Source organism: Morone saxatilis, unplaced genomic scaffold, assembly GCF_004916995.1.
Source record: "Morone saxatilis isolate NCDOM2014 unplaced genomic scaffold, NCSU_SB_2.0 Contig23, whole genome shotgun sequence".
Taxonomy (NCBI): Eukaryota; Metazoa; Chordata; class Actinopteri; family Moronidae; genus Morone; species Morone saxatilis.
In genome coordinates, this window is record NW_023339796.1 from 18155975 (window position 1) to 18170648 (window position 14674).

The window sequence follows — 14674 nt, forward strand, 5'->3', positions numbered from 1 at the left end:
CTTCCAGTCAAGTAAACAAACCAATGTAAAGTGTAATTTACCGGTAGCCTACAAGACGAACACATTATTAATTAATTTGTTATCACAGGAAAACGATCTTTGTTATGTCGAGATAACAAAATAATTAATTCGTTATCTTGAGAAAACAAACTTTGTTATCTCGAGATAATGAGATAATAAGTTGTTATCACGACATAACAGTGCATAAAAAAAACAAACAAATCCATGGCCGTTCTCGGCTTCCGTAGTTTTCAGTTATTTGTTCCTGTATTTATTTATTTCAAAAGGAAAATCTGTTGGCTACTAAGTACACTGACCTATTTGCACTATTGTGAAATGCAGCTCATTTGGACACAAAGGCTTTGTCCCACTGTCTGTGTGCAGATTATTCACAGATTAGCTTTGACAGGTGGAACTTTACTTTAAAAATCTGTCCTGGGATGATGTATATTTCTGAGGTTGGATTTTCCCTTGTAAGTATAGTGACTGTGACACTCTAGGGTCACACGCAAAACACACACTTAATCGGCTGCTGGGAGTGACTGTAAGTGGCATCTGGGCTTTGTCTCTTTAAAGAGTGTCAGATAAAAACACACATTAGGCTGAATGACTGCCAGAGAGAGAAGAGAGAGAAAACAGCAGAGGACAAATGAGGTTGGACAGAGAGGACAGGGTGGAATGAGACAGCAGGGAAGAGACAGAGAGGTGTTGTGTGTACTGTTGATGTCACTGTGAAGGTGTTGCAAGCCCTTTCACGGCCAGTTACCCAAATCACACACAAAAAGCTGATAGTTTTGGTTTTATTTGCCCTGGTTCTGAGATATTTGCCTCGAAAATGTCTGTTACCGCCTCAGTTCAGTGGAGGTGAATGGAATGTTGTTTGTGCTGCTTAAGCACTTACATTTAGAAAAACTCAACATCAGTTTTACAGTGTTTTACTGTATTTTAGTATTTCTCTGTGTGCCTACAGTAAGTGGTGTGCATGGGGCTGTAGTTGGAGCAATAGTCGGTATCCAAAGACAGATTAAACTGGGTGCTTGTAACACAGGCTGCCCGACTACCATCATTTCCAAGAACAAGGAGCATATCATTAGCTAACTACATTATTTTGTGACATGGCATTATAAAAAGCCCTGTTCATTGTTTATTATTCCCACTGTCTGTGAGCTGGTCCTGGATGCCACTATATCAAGGCTAATGTTATTAATTAATGTTAAGTTAACACTTCGGAAACCACAGCCATACTCGTTACAAGGTACAAGGTACAAGGTAATTTATTTTTATCATTAAGCAACACAAGGTTGCACATTAAAAAGAAATGTGTAGTCCCTTCATGCTATACACACATAGAACATTACAGATGATTAAGTTAGGGTAACATAAAATAAATAACATATAAGGCTATTTATATACATTTACACCCACTCTCCCATCATCCATCTCTCTAACTTACATTAAATGGGCAGAAGTAGTCCCTGATAGTGTTATTTAATATATATTAAAAAAAAACTGTAAATTTGACCAATCTGCCAGTTTTAACAGGGAGTACTAAATCCAATGGTACATCAGTCAGGTGATGTAGTATCAATAGAAACTAAATTCAATGTGTGTGTGTGTGTGTGTGTGTGTGTGTGTATGTGTTATTATAGTTTTGTATTTTTCATTAGTTTCATTTCATTTTTGTTTTCAATTCATTTTTCAATTTGTTTAGTTTTGGTTATCATTTCCACAGTGAGCTTGCTTGTTTCAGTTTAGTTATTATTGTTTATTTCATGGATGCATCGATGCCAACCTTTTCAGACCAGATGCAAGTATTACATTTTGGTACTTGCTGATGCCAAGTACCAATATGAGCACTTAGTAATACCATAACAGCTCAAACAATGACTTGTAAAAATGTTTTATTTTCTTCAAATGTTCCTCACTTTCTGTAACAAATGTTAATGTGTGAAAACTCAAGCGTTAACAAGACTGTAACAAATTAAATGTTGCTAATGTTGTAAAAGTTGCTTAAAATATCTCCAAATTGCTGACATCCCAGTCTCAATAAACATATGCACATGCACATGCTTGTTGTGTTGACAAATTTGACTGTCTGGTCAAATTTGTATATCTGTATATTTTAATTGTATTTTACTTAGTTGTGTAGGTATGCAATATTGTTTCAGTTATTTTACAGTCTAGTTTTTATTTTTAGTTCAGTTAGCTAAAATGTTTTTTTTGCAGCTAGTTTTAGTTAACTATAATAACCTTGGTGTGTGTGTGTGTGGTGATGTGTGTTTCAGCATTGGTGGACTTATGCCATCATGTAGCAGTGTTATTGTACTGATGCTTTCTGACCCTGATCTGTTTGTGTGCTGATGCGTCAGAGTATATTGGTGTCCTTGTGTATGACTGTGTGTTATGGCTGTGTGTGTGTGTGTTTGTGTGACCCCAAACACAAACGGTCAGTTTAATTAGACCTTAATGCAGTAGTCTGTGCACTTCCGAGCTCCACTCTTTACAGTAATCTCGGTCAATAAGCATTTATGTCAAGTCCAATTTTGAATGCATCTCTGTTGTCCCGCAAACCAGAACAGAACATCACTTAACTGTGTTTTTGTTGATACCATGCTTTGAACCTGGCAGTACTTGAATTGGGCCAAAAAAGGTGCCAGTACCCCAATTTACCTCAACCCTAACCCTAAACACAACATAAATCTAACCATAATTCTACTGGTGTTTTTATCTATTTTAACAAGGACATTTTCAGTGCTGTTTGTTTTTAGGAGTGCCTTACCAGCATTTCTGCATGCACGCAGAAAAGAGCCCCATTTCAGGCACTGAACTTTAGGGGGGGAAAAAAGGATGATGAGTTATACTCCAATATTTCTGTTGCCTCTCTCCATTTTGTGAGCAGAAGCATTTTCTAGTGGACAGTACAAATACAATCTTCATCTGCATTAGTGCCTTACACAGCCACCTTTGTTAGGTGGACCCAACTCATGGAAGGACTGCAGGAAAGTTACATAAATTGTGCACTTTGTTAACATGTTTATCTCCTGCACTTGCATGTGGACATACTGTACAAGCACACAGGCGACTGTCAGCGACCCCCCCGGACTCCAGTGATACACTGGAGGTAATGCGCCAGTAAACACAACAGTGTGTCCACAAAGTCAGAAAGAAGAAGACCGCAAGCACATAAACATGGACATAAGCCAATCTGGTTTCAAAATGCCCAAAATATCACGTTCACAGAAGTTTTAAGAGGAAGGAAATACAAGAACAAAACAAGAAAGTGAACAGGAAAACAGAGAACACCTTTAATGTAGGGATTGGATTTACATCATGCTTGAATCTAAAGCATCACTGCTTCTATATCATATATTATATCATATGTTTTATCATGAATTTTCATTAAATTTCTGGACTGTAGCTGTGAATTATTATTATTCTTTTTGAACAAGTAAATCTTCCGATAAATTAGGGCAGCGAAACATACTCCCATCTTGATTCCATCTCTTCCTTCCTCATCTGTCAGCTGCTCAGATTATTCCAGTTCAGTACAACATCTAATCAGTGTTCTGATCCCCTCCATAATTTCACAATGTGGATTTGTGAAATTACTCCATGAAGGACTGTTTCATTCCATTCAATTGAAACTGAACTACCATCATCATGTAGGACAGTGCTAGTGATGCAAATGCCGATGAACACAAACAGTACTCTGTATGATGAAATGATAGCGTAACCTCACATGTGTGTGTGTGTGTTTTTGTGTGTGTTGCCATGGTGATTGCAGGTTGCTGTCCAGGATGGCAGGTATGAAGGAGCAGCAGTTCACGGAGGAGAAGCCCCTGCTGCCGGAGAAGCGAGGAGTGGACTCAGACATGGTCAGTTGCCCTGGTTTCTTTGACTTTCCTCTGTGTCATTACCTTGTCATCTGTGTGTTCACAGGTTCAACTGCTCTGAAACTCTCTGCGCTAACCCCTTCAGACCAGTGTCCATTTTAATTTACATTCAATTTTTACCTGCACTTTCCAATTATTCTTAGCTTCAAGCTGTTAAAATATCAGCTGTAACAGTGCAGCAGTATGTTTAACTATATGTAGTAAAAGTCATTAGTAGTGAAATTACACAAGTTTGGCAGCTTCATTTTAAAGCTTCAGTAGATAACTTTTAGAAAAATCACTTTTTGTCATATTTGCTGAAACTTTAACTATATCTCTGACAGTTAGAACAACGAGACAGATAATCTGTGAAACAATTAAGTTCATCTGGCTCCTCCTAGTGCTCCTAATGACATTTGAAGAATCTACCCGGCTTGATCAAAAAGAACCAATCAAAGCTGAGAAAGATAGAAAGACACTTTAAGTTAGAGGCTTGAAGATAGCTGATTGTTGAGTCTCATTCTCAGCATCTGTATTTGAACACCTGGGAATGAGACTCAATAATACTATCTTTCTTAGCTCTGATTGGTTGTTTTTTGTGGATTCTTGTAAATGCCATTAGGAGCACTAGGAGGAGCCAGGGGAACCAGTTTTTTCACAGAGTATCTGTCTCGTGTACTACTGTCAGGATATAGTAAAAGTTTTAGCAAATATGGCAAAAAGTATTTAATTTTTAAGTATCAAAAGGTTTTTAGAATTTACCTACTCCAGCTTAAAAGTTAAAATCAGCAGTAAGAGTACACAAGTATTCTCATATTTATGTAGTTAAGACAGAGATGTTTGCGCTCATTATCTGTGATGGCTTATAATTAGACAATGCACTTGTTTACCCGCGGAGGAGGAAATTAATGAACTCCATCCAACCGTGACTCTTTGATAACAACACTATGAAAAGATGAAAGCTCATTTAAGCTGAGAGAGAGAGCAGTGGAGGACAAAGAGGGGGAACAGAGCAGGGAAGAGGCAGTGGGCGGTTACATAAAGGCCACTTATTCCAGTCCACTTATCCATTACCTAAGCAACAGGTTGTGGCTGAATCTGGGGCTCTTGAATGTTTGAGAGTCACTTGTTGCAGGAATGATGGAAATGGTGCCAGATCTACTTGATATAAAAGAGACTTGAAGAGGCAAGATATATGCCTAAAAAATAATAATTTTCTCCTTAAACTTAGACTGCCATTTCTCAGTGAGGTGAGTTATTCTTACATGCTGTGTGAATAGCAATGGCAGATGCTTAATCAAAGAGTAATGAATGCGAGATTCTGAGTGGCCAATTATGAGAAGGCTGTTTTTATTATTGTTGCATGCAAACAGACAGCGAAATCATTACTGCCCAGAATGGCATGAAAACAACATATTGAGCTAACCATAAACAACAAGTGGAGTATTCTTCTGCTTCTGACGGGCCTCTTATTTCTGCAGGAAGAACCAGTAAGGCGGTGAATGAAGCCACTGACTTAACATGTTAGCCATGACTCACTTGGCCACTGTGTCAGAAATGAAACTGTGCACCCCGGAGACATAGTGACTCTTACGAGCTTATTAAAAGTAACCTAAATTATGCCGTGCATCAATATGAATGACCAGTTCTGCTATTGATCCAGCAAAAGGTCATCAGGCCCGGTCATTACGACTCACTGCTGGTAAATTATCGAGGCCATTGACTACTGCTGCATCAATCCGGTTACATGTTTGTGTGACTCAACAGGCCGCTTGTTTTATTGTTGACTTGAGCTGAGAAATACTCGCAACTTCATCTCCTGCCTCTCTCATCTCCCAGCTCATTTAAAGTCTGTAGCTCTGGTGTTGTGCAACAGTATGTTAGTGACCTTTAAGAGCAGTTACTGAGTGATTACCTCCTGGCACAGAACACTGGTAAAACTGTTGGTCTGACTCACTGCAAGTCATGTTGGGCTAACGCTGCATTCAGTTCATATGGGCATAACAGAGATGTCCTTGTGGTGAAAAGCTTGGGAGTTTTTATTTGTTGAAATGGATTTGAAGGTTTAAGGAGTAATGAGTCAAGTTTTTCTTCTTTTGCTCCTGATCAGCTTTGTCACACAGTTATCTTGAGTGTAGCATTTCAGGTTTAAACAGATCAAAATGCCCCGTCCTACAGAAGGCCAGCAGAATTACATAATTCTCAACACAGTGACAACACGTGTTTTTTTTTTAACGTGTTAAAGGACCAGTGTGTAGGATTCAGTGACTATTCTATTGGTGAAGTTGCAGATTGGAACTAACTGAATACCACTCACCTGAAACTCATGAAAAACGTGAAAGGCCATATCTAGAGCCAGTGCTTGTTTGTCCATTCTGGGCTACTGTAGAAACATGGAGGACCACTTAGTAACAAAAACAAAATTTTCAGGTGATTATACACTGATGAAAACATACCTATGAATGTTACACACTAGTCCTATAAAACAAGATATAAACTGACAGTGATTTCCAAATATTCCAATAAATAGTAATGATCACATGTAAGGCTGCAACTAACAGTTGTCATTATTGATAACTCTTCACATTATTGTGATTGTTTTCTTGATTAATCTATTGTTTCTTCTATAAAATGTTCAAATTTTTTTTTATTTTTGTCTGAAAAATTGTTAACAATGAATCAGCAAAATAGTGGCAATTTAACTTTCCTAAAAAGGGCCAAAAAGTTAGTTTAAAATCGGATGCTTCCAAGTCGATGTTACCAGATTTGAATGACATTAGGGCTGCAACTAATGATTATTTTCATTATCATTTAATCTGTGAATCATTTTCTCTATTAATCAATTAGTTTTTTGGTCCATAAAATGTCATAAAATGTCGATCACTGTTTCCCTAAGCCCAGGGTGACGTCCTCAAATGTCTTCTTTTGTCCACAACCCAAAGATATTCACTTTACTGTCACAAAGGACTGAAACCAGAAAATATGTTTCACATTTGAGAAGCTGAAATCTGAGAATTTTGACATTTTATCTTTAAAAATGACTCCAAAACAATCAATGAGTGATTCTGGGTGTGTTATCATCAGCTTTGTTCTTTGTACTCCTGTTGGAACATGTGGAGGGTATCGGCACCTCCTGGACAAATCATCGTAAGCCTAATGAGGTAGCAATTATTTTAGGGTTACTGTATTGGATCCTAATGTATTGTATAGGTGCTCCTCGCCCCCTGTAGGCCATTGATGGATATGAAAAGTAAGAGTTATAGTAGTAAAAGAAGACCTTACAGTGCTCTTGTCTTCAACCTTTAGGACCAGACACGAGGCCCTGCAGAAACTAGCCATCTTCTTCCAACACAGCAAAGATGAATTTGGTGGCAGTGGAGAAGCCACCCCGACCAAGTACAGTTTTCTCTTATCCATAACCTCTATCTTTACCTTATTTAATGTCCACTGATGTTGTCGTATTCAAAATGTGTGAATGATATAAAATGTTTTTCTCTTTCCATTCTATCCTATAAAAGTGCTGAGCCACCAAGTAAGTTCAGAGTTTCATTGTTTCCATGACTCCACTGTTGTCACCACTAATATCACACTCACTGATAACGGTGAACCTGAAGAGGAGGGTACTTACAAATCTCTTTGAGGACGCTACAGTCTGAACACTGGCTGGCGTCTTGCCTCTAGTGGAAAATAACTTTTATGTGATTGCTGTAACCTGGAGACATGGTGCAGGACTGAGACAGTTCAAAGTTAATGTGACATTTGTATCTGCTTGTCTTCATCCAGACCTCTTGCGTGCTGTTGAGGAGCCTCCATATCTGTAAGTGTTGACGGTTTCCTTCTAATCAACAAGGGAGGCTCCGTTTGATCTTTATTTAGAAATGCAGAGTACGTCTTTGGCATTCTGCTCTTGAACTGTGATGTCCCATTGTGTTTCGTATGACAGTGAGCAGGAGGTTGACTTCACAGAGCTGGAGCTTCTTCCTCCCCCACCGCTATATGCCGACACCTTCTGATCACTACATGGAGCAAAATGGAGACTGTCAGTATAAAGAACTGTTAGGATTTGAGACCCTTGTTTAACCCTCTACAGTGGAAGAAACCATCATAAAGAGATCTGCTGATGTGACTGTACTATAATTCAGATTTCACCTTTTTGTTCTGTTGTGCCTGTCGGTACATTTTCACATTGCGTTCTGCACTTTGTTCTTTTCTCTGATGTCACTGTTAATGGAGCACAAATTGAATCATTGCTCTTTACTCAAAATAAATGACAATGACCTTTAAGTAGCCAGCTGTTAATTTGTAGTAGCTTACATTTAAGGATTTGTTTGTGAATGTTTCTTTGAATCAGCCTTTTGCCTTACATCAAATAAATATTTGTCATTGACTTTTGATTAAATTTTTATGGCATTCTCCCTGATTGAAACTGCTGGAGCAATCACACTGCACGGTGTCACTACTGCAGACCTACATATAACATAAAGTCATTCACTCCTGAGATAACCGATTCTTCCATCCTGCTCCTTATCAGCAAGGTCAATGTGGCATACATATATCATCCTTGCAGCACAGCAGAGTTTCCATTTGTCATGGTGTGCAGTATGTCAGTCTGTATTAAATCTTGTCATTTTTAGTCGGTTGCTTTTCCACAGACTACTCACCAATTTACAACTTTACAGTCGAAAACAACAGTGCTTGTGAAAGACCCCACTAACCACACAGATGTACAACATGTGCTCCCATCCCTGGATGTTTTCACTGTTCTCTGGCTCACTGTGCTTTGTGAAATCCCCGTTGTTACTGCTGTGTTAGAGCGGGCATCCCCCACCCTGCAGCACCCAGAGGTGAGTGTGGGAATGAGCCTGTGTGTGTGTGTGTGTGTGTGTGTGTGAAGGAGCTGCCATATGGCATTAATTGAAAGGGGAGGCGCTGGAGGAGGGGCTTTCTTGGAAGGCTGTCGCAGGACTCCTCACTACCCAAGGAAAGTAGTAAAGGATGGTTAAAAGTTGGAAGAAAGCGAGCTGTAATTGTTAGAGACCAGAACTAGGGGTTACATTCTGAAACAGCGTATTTTCTGAATAGACAAATATTAGTACAGACTTGCATGACTACTCCTCCTTGGGATTTAAATAGATTCGCTAGCCACTTTTAGTAGAAAATAAAGTAAACGCAGCACTGCGACAGCTAGTGACTAGATTGTATTCCCTTTTTTATTTGAACCACGTAACGCGTTTTAAATGCAACGCTGTTTGATATATGAGAAAACTATGGCAGCCGAGACGAGGAACGGCGGGAGTTCACTGAACAACAATAACTGCAAAGACCACAGCAGGAGGAAGCTGCTGGTCGGAGTGGACCTCTTCTGTTTGTTCCTAGGTAAGAGCCCCGCTGTGTGTTAATGGCCCTGAGCAGTAACCTGTAGCACCTTACTACGACCACAAAATTGCTTTTTTTCTCTCCTCAACTCATATTATCTTTATATGCCATAGGATAGTTTCAATACATGTAGGTTAGCTAAATTTATAATATGATATTCTTAAGTTCTAGTTTGTGATATTTAACTGCTGTAATAACATATCCTATTATGCTTTACTATCAACACAATTTAATGGAAGCTATGTAGATACTGAACTACTAATTTAAAGCTAGTAATCATATTTAAACACTTTAGTTACCCAAAGTGTTTAAGACGCTTAAGCTATCTGCCCCAGCTCGAGGAGCTGTGTTACCAAAGCAACCAGTGATGCCCCACTACACACTGCAGCATACTCATTTAGCAGTAACAGCTATTTAACTACATATTTTCCAGAAATTAGATTAGCTTGTGGAAGTCTTGTTTTCCTCAGTCCACACCCTCCAAAATAATAGTGCTGGCAAAGGGAGGAAAGTAATAAATTGCTCCTGGAGGGATTTATTTCTTTGGTCTCCACCCACACCTGTACTGTACCGCTGCTTCCTCTGACTCCTCATTATATTTTCCAGAATGGTTCACATTCCACACCAGCAGGAATTCTCTTGATCTCAACATCTGGCATAATATAGGTGTGTGTGTGTGTGTGGAGTAATTAAGGGAAGTGGTGAAAAGGTCAGACTTGAGTGTGTTCATGTTGATCAGCTCAGGTCCTATGATGTTCACCAGCTGCAAACACTGAGTTAAGGTTGTTAGAAGTTTGAACTCAAAAGTCCTTCTAAGGGTTTTGCCAGTCCCTGGGGCTTAAACCTTTGACCATTCACAAATGTCACAATTTTTTTTTCATTCTTTGGTGTAACCACATATTTCCAGTGTGGTGAGAAAGAGCATCACTGCAAACTACAAAGCAGTCTTCCAGTATAAAACAAAATTGTTGCAACTCCATGGGAAAAGCACCAGTCGAGCTTTTGTTGAAACAACCCGATGAAAGATTTACAGTATAAACAGTCTTTTTCTGACAATCTATATTTACTTTTGGTCTAGTTTTTGTCTATGGACTATGGAGGGTAAATCCCCATGATTTGCTCTCTATGTACATAACTTCCCACAGAGAAGCTTGTCAACAAACCAGCAGCTTTTTTCTGTTTAAGATGTGGTGTAAGGAGAGAAGCCACAGGGAGGAAATGGTGGGTCTGTACTGGTGATCGTCACTCCTCCATTCTCACACACTGATTGCAGTTCTCGTATGACTGCGTATCGCTCTCCTGCTCTTTCATGCAAATGAACTCTCCGTTCCCAGGAGAGCATCAGTGCCAGTAAAGATAACATTGGTCAGTACACTAGAAGAGCAATTTACCTTGATTGGAACTGGATCCTGACAAATAATACTGAGGAAAGCTGAAGGCTGTTATTTTTTTTGTTTCCTTAAAGCCCAGATGAGGTGATCAGGTTCAGTTTACATTAAGCCGTAGCAGGTGGCTTTCATGTTTCCCAGTTAATCGTCTTATAATGTTTCCGTGTTCTGTTTTCCTGGTTTAGCAGTAGTTTAAAGGTGGCTACTCAGCAACTATTTAGGTTTAATGAACACAGACCCTTGTTTTTTATGTTGAACCAGGTAAACCGTTCAGACAGTTGGAGTTTAATGGTTCGTTCACAAAGCTCTTGTAATGTTGATGGTGTCTAATGCTCGTGATATTTATGTTTGGGTAGTCTCAAACATCTCAAAACTTAAGCGAATAAAACAGAAACAGAAATCTGCATCTCCACAGCCAATTGGGTCTCAAGATTGTTTTTGAACATCTTAATTCAAGTAAAATCAGTCAGTTAAGTCATCAAAAGAAAGGGACGTGAGAGTTACATGTGATGCATTTTCATTGCATGTTAATATCATATAATATAATATTAGAAGACATAATATCTGCTCCACAGTATGAACATTTTCCAACGCTGGTACTGAATAATGTCTGCCTTATTTTTGTAAGTGTACTTTATATATGACATTAATATGTATGCATTTATCTTTGTATGTACATACATGTATTGTTAGGGCCAGTGTATTGTCAGCATCACTATTTCTGTTTGCGCACAGTTGGAGGGCTATGGGAATAGCGGATATGTAAACTCCCTCGTCTGTAAAGCCTCTCCTTTTAGAAAAGTGAATAATAAATGGAGCAGAAAAACGGAAGAAAAGCAGCCGTTCTAGCCACTAGCAGTTGAATGCAAATGCGCTTTTATTTAACCCAAGCAGGCAGACCTGGTTCCCCCTCCACGGTGGAACTATGAGCTAAGTTTTGCAGCAGGCTGGATCTACACACAGACACACAGACAGACAGACAGACAGACAGGGGGTAGGTTGTGTGGGGGCTGCTAAGAGTAAAAACAACTGCATCTGTGTATACACCACAACTACCTCAGACGTGTATACATTTCTATGCCAGACAGTGAGAGATCCCTGCAAGTGGAAAATGTGCGTCTGTTTATTTTAATAGTCACACTGTGGTGTTTTGGCAAATGCCTCCAAAATATGGTGGGGATTTAATTCAGCATGAGGCTTATACATTGATTCTAGTTTCCACAAACTGCAGCTACATGGAGCTGCCAGTGCTGAACTGGGGGAAAGGCTAACGGGCAAGCGTCGGAAATTCAAAGTTTTGTGAGACAACGCTCAGTAATGTGCTGAAAAAGTCATCGTCGCTCTTCATTTACAGTGTTTATGTTCAGTTAGGGTTCCCCGCTTGATTGTTAATCAAACCGCTTCGGGGCAAAATTGAACAGAGGACACCTGATGTTGACATTAGGAACCGAAAACTGGGGGGGGAAGTCTCCCTCCAGCTCCAAGTCCATGTTGTTTGTTTCTGTTGTCTTTGGGTTGATGTTGAGCTAACGCAAAAGACATCCCACGCCTGCTGACTGGTGTTGTTGTTGGCAAGACGAGGACACCCTCCCTCTCCCCCCAGCCGTAAGAAGCGGGAAAGGAGGAAGAGGGTAGGAGGGGAAAAACCCTAACACGCTGTACTCGATGCTGATGCTGCACTGTTTAGACGGATGGAAGGGGTCGGAGGACTGAGCGGAGAAGAAAAAAACCCTGCTGAATGTCTGGAAAACAAGACCTGACAGTGTCTTGTTGTGGTTGTGTTATTTTTTTTTCTTCTGTTTCCAATCAGCTGTTTGAAGCACTCGACCCGTGCAGGTCCCTTAAAGGCTAACTGTGGACACTTTTTCATTTATTTTGCCACTTCTCTGCTTCTCTCTATCAATCTCTGCCCTCTGCCTCCGTCCTGGGGTCTGTTAAAGAGTTTAAAGGCATTTTCAGGGGTCAGGACTTCATGTGTTTCCCATCCAGCACTTTCAGACACGTATGCGTTTTTATTGTTGTTTTGGAAAGCCCTGTGTGGCTCTGTTCATGGCCAGGCTAAGCAAACTGAAGGAATCAGACGTTGAGGATTTTACTTTAAAGAACTGTATATTTTTACAGTTACAGAACTCTAATACATACCACCCTGGTCTTTCTCTCGTCTCCAGACTTGCTTCGGAGCTGAGTGTAGCCCCGTCCAGGTATTTGTTTGAAGAGCGAGAATGAAAATGAGAAAGTTAATAATGTGAATCCTGCTGAATGTGGAGGGAACGCCAGCCTTCTGGAGTTCCCATCAGGCAGCAGAGCTCTGTCTGTAATCTGAGCTCAACCCAGCTGGACCTTCAAAGGCCAAAGTCAGCTGTGTGTGGATGTTAGGGGTTGAGGGGCTCAGCAACTGAAGCGTGTGTTGACATTTGGTTTGAGAAATCATGCCCCCCCCCCTTACTGCCACCACAACCATCCTGCCTTCAGCAGCTCTGACCTCTACACCCCAGTGCTTTTTAGCTTTTGAGACAGAGAGCCAGAGGAAGAGGGGCACATTAGAAATGGAGCGCCGATGTTTGTTTTCCTTTGTATCGGCAGATCGCAGAATTATTCAAAGTGAGCCTTGAAAGCTCTGTCATCAGTTAAATGCAGCTTTGAAGTGATTTGAAAGTGTGTTTTCCAAATTCTGTCAGAGATTTGAGGCCTCTCCTGGGTACCACGTCCACCACACTCAAATTTCAAAGTCCTACATTGAAGCCTTTGGTAGATGGGGGAAAATAAGCTGTCCTTTTTGGCTCGCATCTTAGTTACACCCACTCTGTGTTTGTTGTCTGGAGATAAATAAGATCTTTTTGCCACTTTAAGTGGCAAAAGACACTAAATTGATCAGACGCATACACCCCCCGAGGCATCTTAAAGTAGGCCTTTGTAAGTGCACTTGAAAGCCTCGGCAGGAAAGGAAGGAAGAGTCTGATAGTGTTTGTGGGTTTTTTTTTTCTTGCCACTAAGCTGCAATGGTCTCTCTTCCAAACATGTCACATGCAACTCTCTTAGCGCCAACTCAGCCAGTTTGAGATCAGTTGATGTTATTCTAAACATAAAAGGTTCACTTAAGTCTAAAACAATGACGTAGCTTTGATTCTGACATTCATTTTATTTTGTTTATTTCGCCTCATTTTCTCATGACAGCATCAGCGTCAGTTTTTAAAACAGGATTAAATCCATAGCTTGAATGAGTTTTTAACCTATTTATACCACTGTCTGAGATTTTTGTCTTTGTGTGCTTTCATATTTGTCTTCCTGTTGATGTCTGTTCATGCAGCGGTCCACTGTTTTGGTGTAAAGCTGTCTGACCTGTGCCCGTGTGTGTCCAACCTTACAGTGTTGCTTGTTGCCGTGTTTTTGCACAAATCTCCCTTCCCGCCTTACCAGAGAGGATTCTTCTGCAATGACAACAGCATCAGGCTGACCTATAAGAGCAGCACTGTGTCCACCACCGTGCTCACAGCCGTGGGCGTCACTGTGCCCATGGTCTCAGTAAGTCCTGCTGTGGTACTGCAAGAGAACGAGAGAGCATACGTTGGGACACTCAATCCATCCAGTGGTTGGCTTGTGACACCTTAAAAGACATGATTGGTTCGACAGACTCACTCACTCACTGTGTGCTTTTGCATGCTGTACATTACTCCCAACCATTTTCCACAGCTAATGTATATTATCCTGAGCTTTCAGATTGAGCTGTGACAGCCATTGCTTTCCATTTATTTCACTACTGTTAGAAAAATAGCTGCTAAAATGATTCATGAAGTGAAAATACCAAAGATTCCCTCTTGACCTTAAAAGTAGTCATTTATAAAGACGCAGCTGCCTCAAATAATGTCATTTTATATTTTAATAAAACTAGTGGAATGCCCTTCAGTTAAGCTCTTATGTGAAAACAATTAGCTGTCTACAAGCAGATTGTCATATTTAAACACTTGGGTTTGGGGGATTAATCAACTAATTATTTCAGCTCTGGTATTTTGGCAAAATAATGTCAACTCAAAAGTCAAC

The 14674-nt window shown here is 40.1% G+C and overlaps 2 protein-coding genes across 3 annotated transcripts in view; both read left to right on the forward strand.

Annotated features, from left to right (window-relative positions):
- si:ch211-188c16.1 (uncharacterized protein LOC562677 homolog) overlaps window positions 1-8266 on the forward strand; it is a gene marked incomplete in the record, with an annotated part of 14217 nt that extends 5951 nt beyond the window's left edge. Inside the window, 4 exon segments of the mRNA XM_035671404.1 lie at window positions 7179-7268; window positions 7391-7404; window positions 7656-7689; window positions 7816-8266. Of these exon segments, the coding sequence (XP_035527297.1) occupies window positions 7179-7268; window positions 7391-7404; window positions 7656-7689; window positions 7816-7885 (208 nt within the window).
- A 590-nt stretch (window positions 8267-8856) lies between these two features.
- Window positions 8857-14674, forward strand: part of LOC118334436 (phospholipid phosphatase 3-like) — an 11624-nt gene continuing 5806 nt past the window's right edge. The window contains exons 1-2 of one of the 2 annotated variants that reach the window (XM_035670344.1): window positions 8857-9248; window positions 14004-14158. In XM_035670344.1, the coding sequence (XP_035526237.1) occupies window positions 9110-9248; window positions 14004-14158 (294 nt within the window). In that variant the 5' untranslated portion in view covers window positions 8857-9109. The remainder of the gene's footprint in view (window positions 9249-14003; window positions 14159-14674) is intronic. The other variant, XM_035670343.1, reaches the window with a different exon arrangement.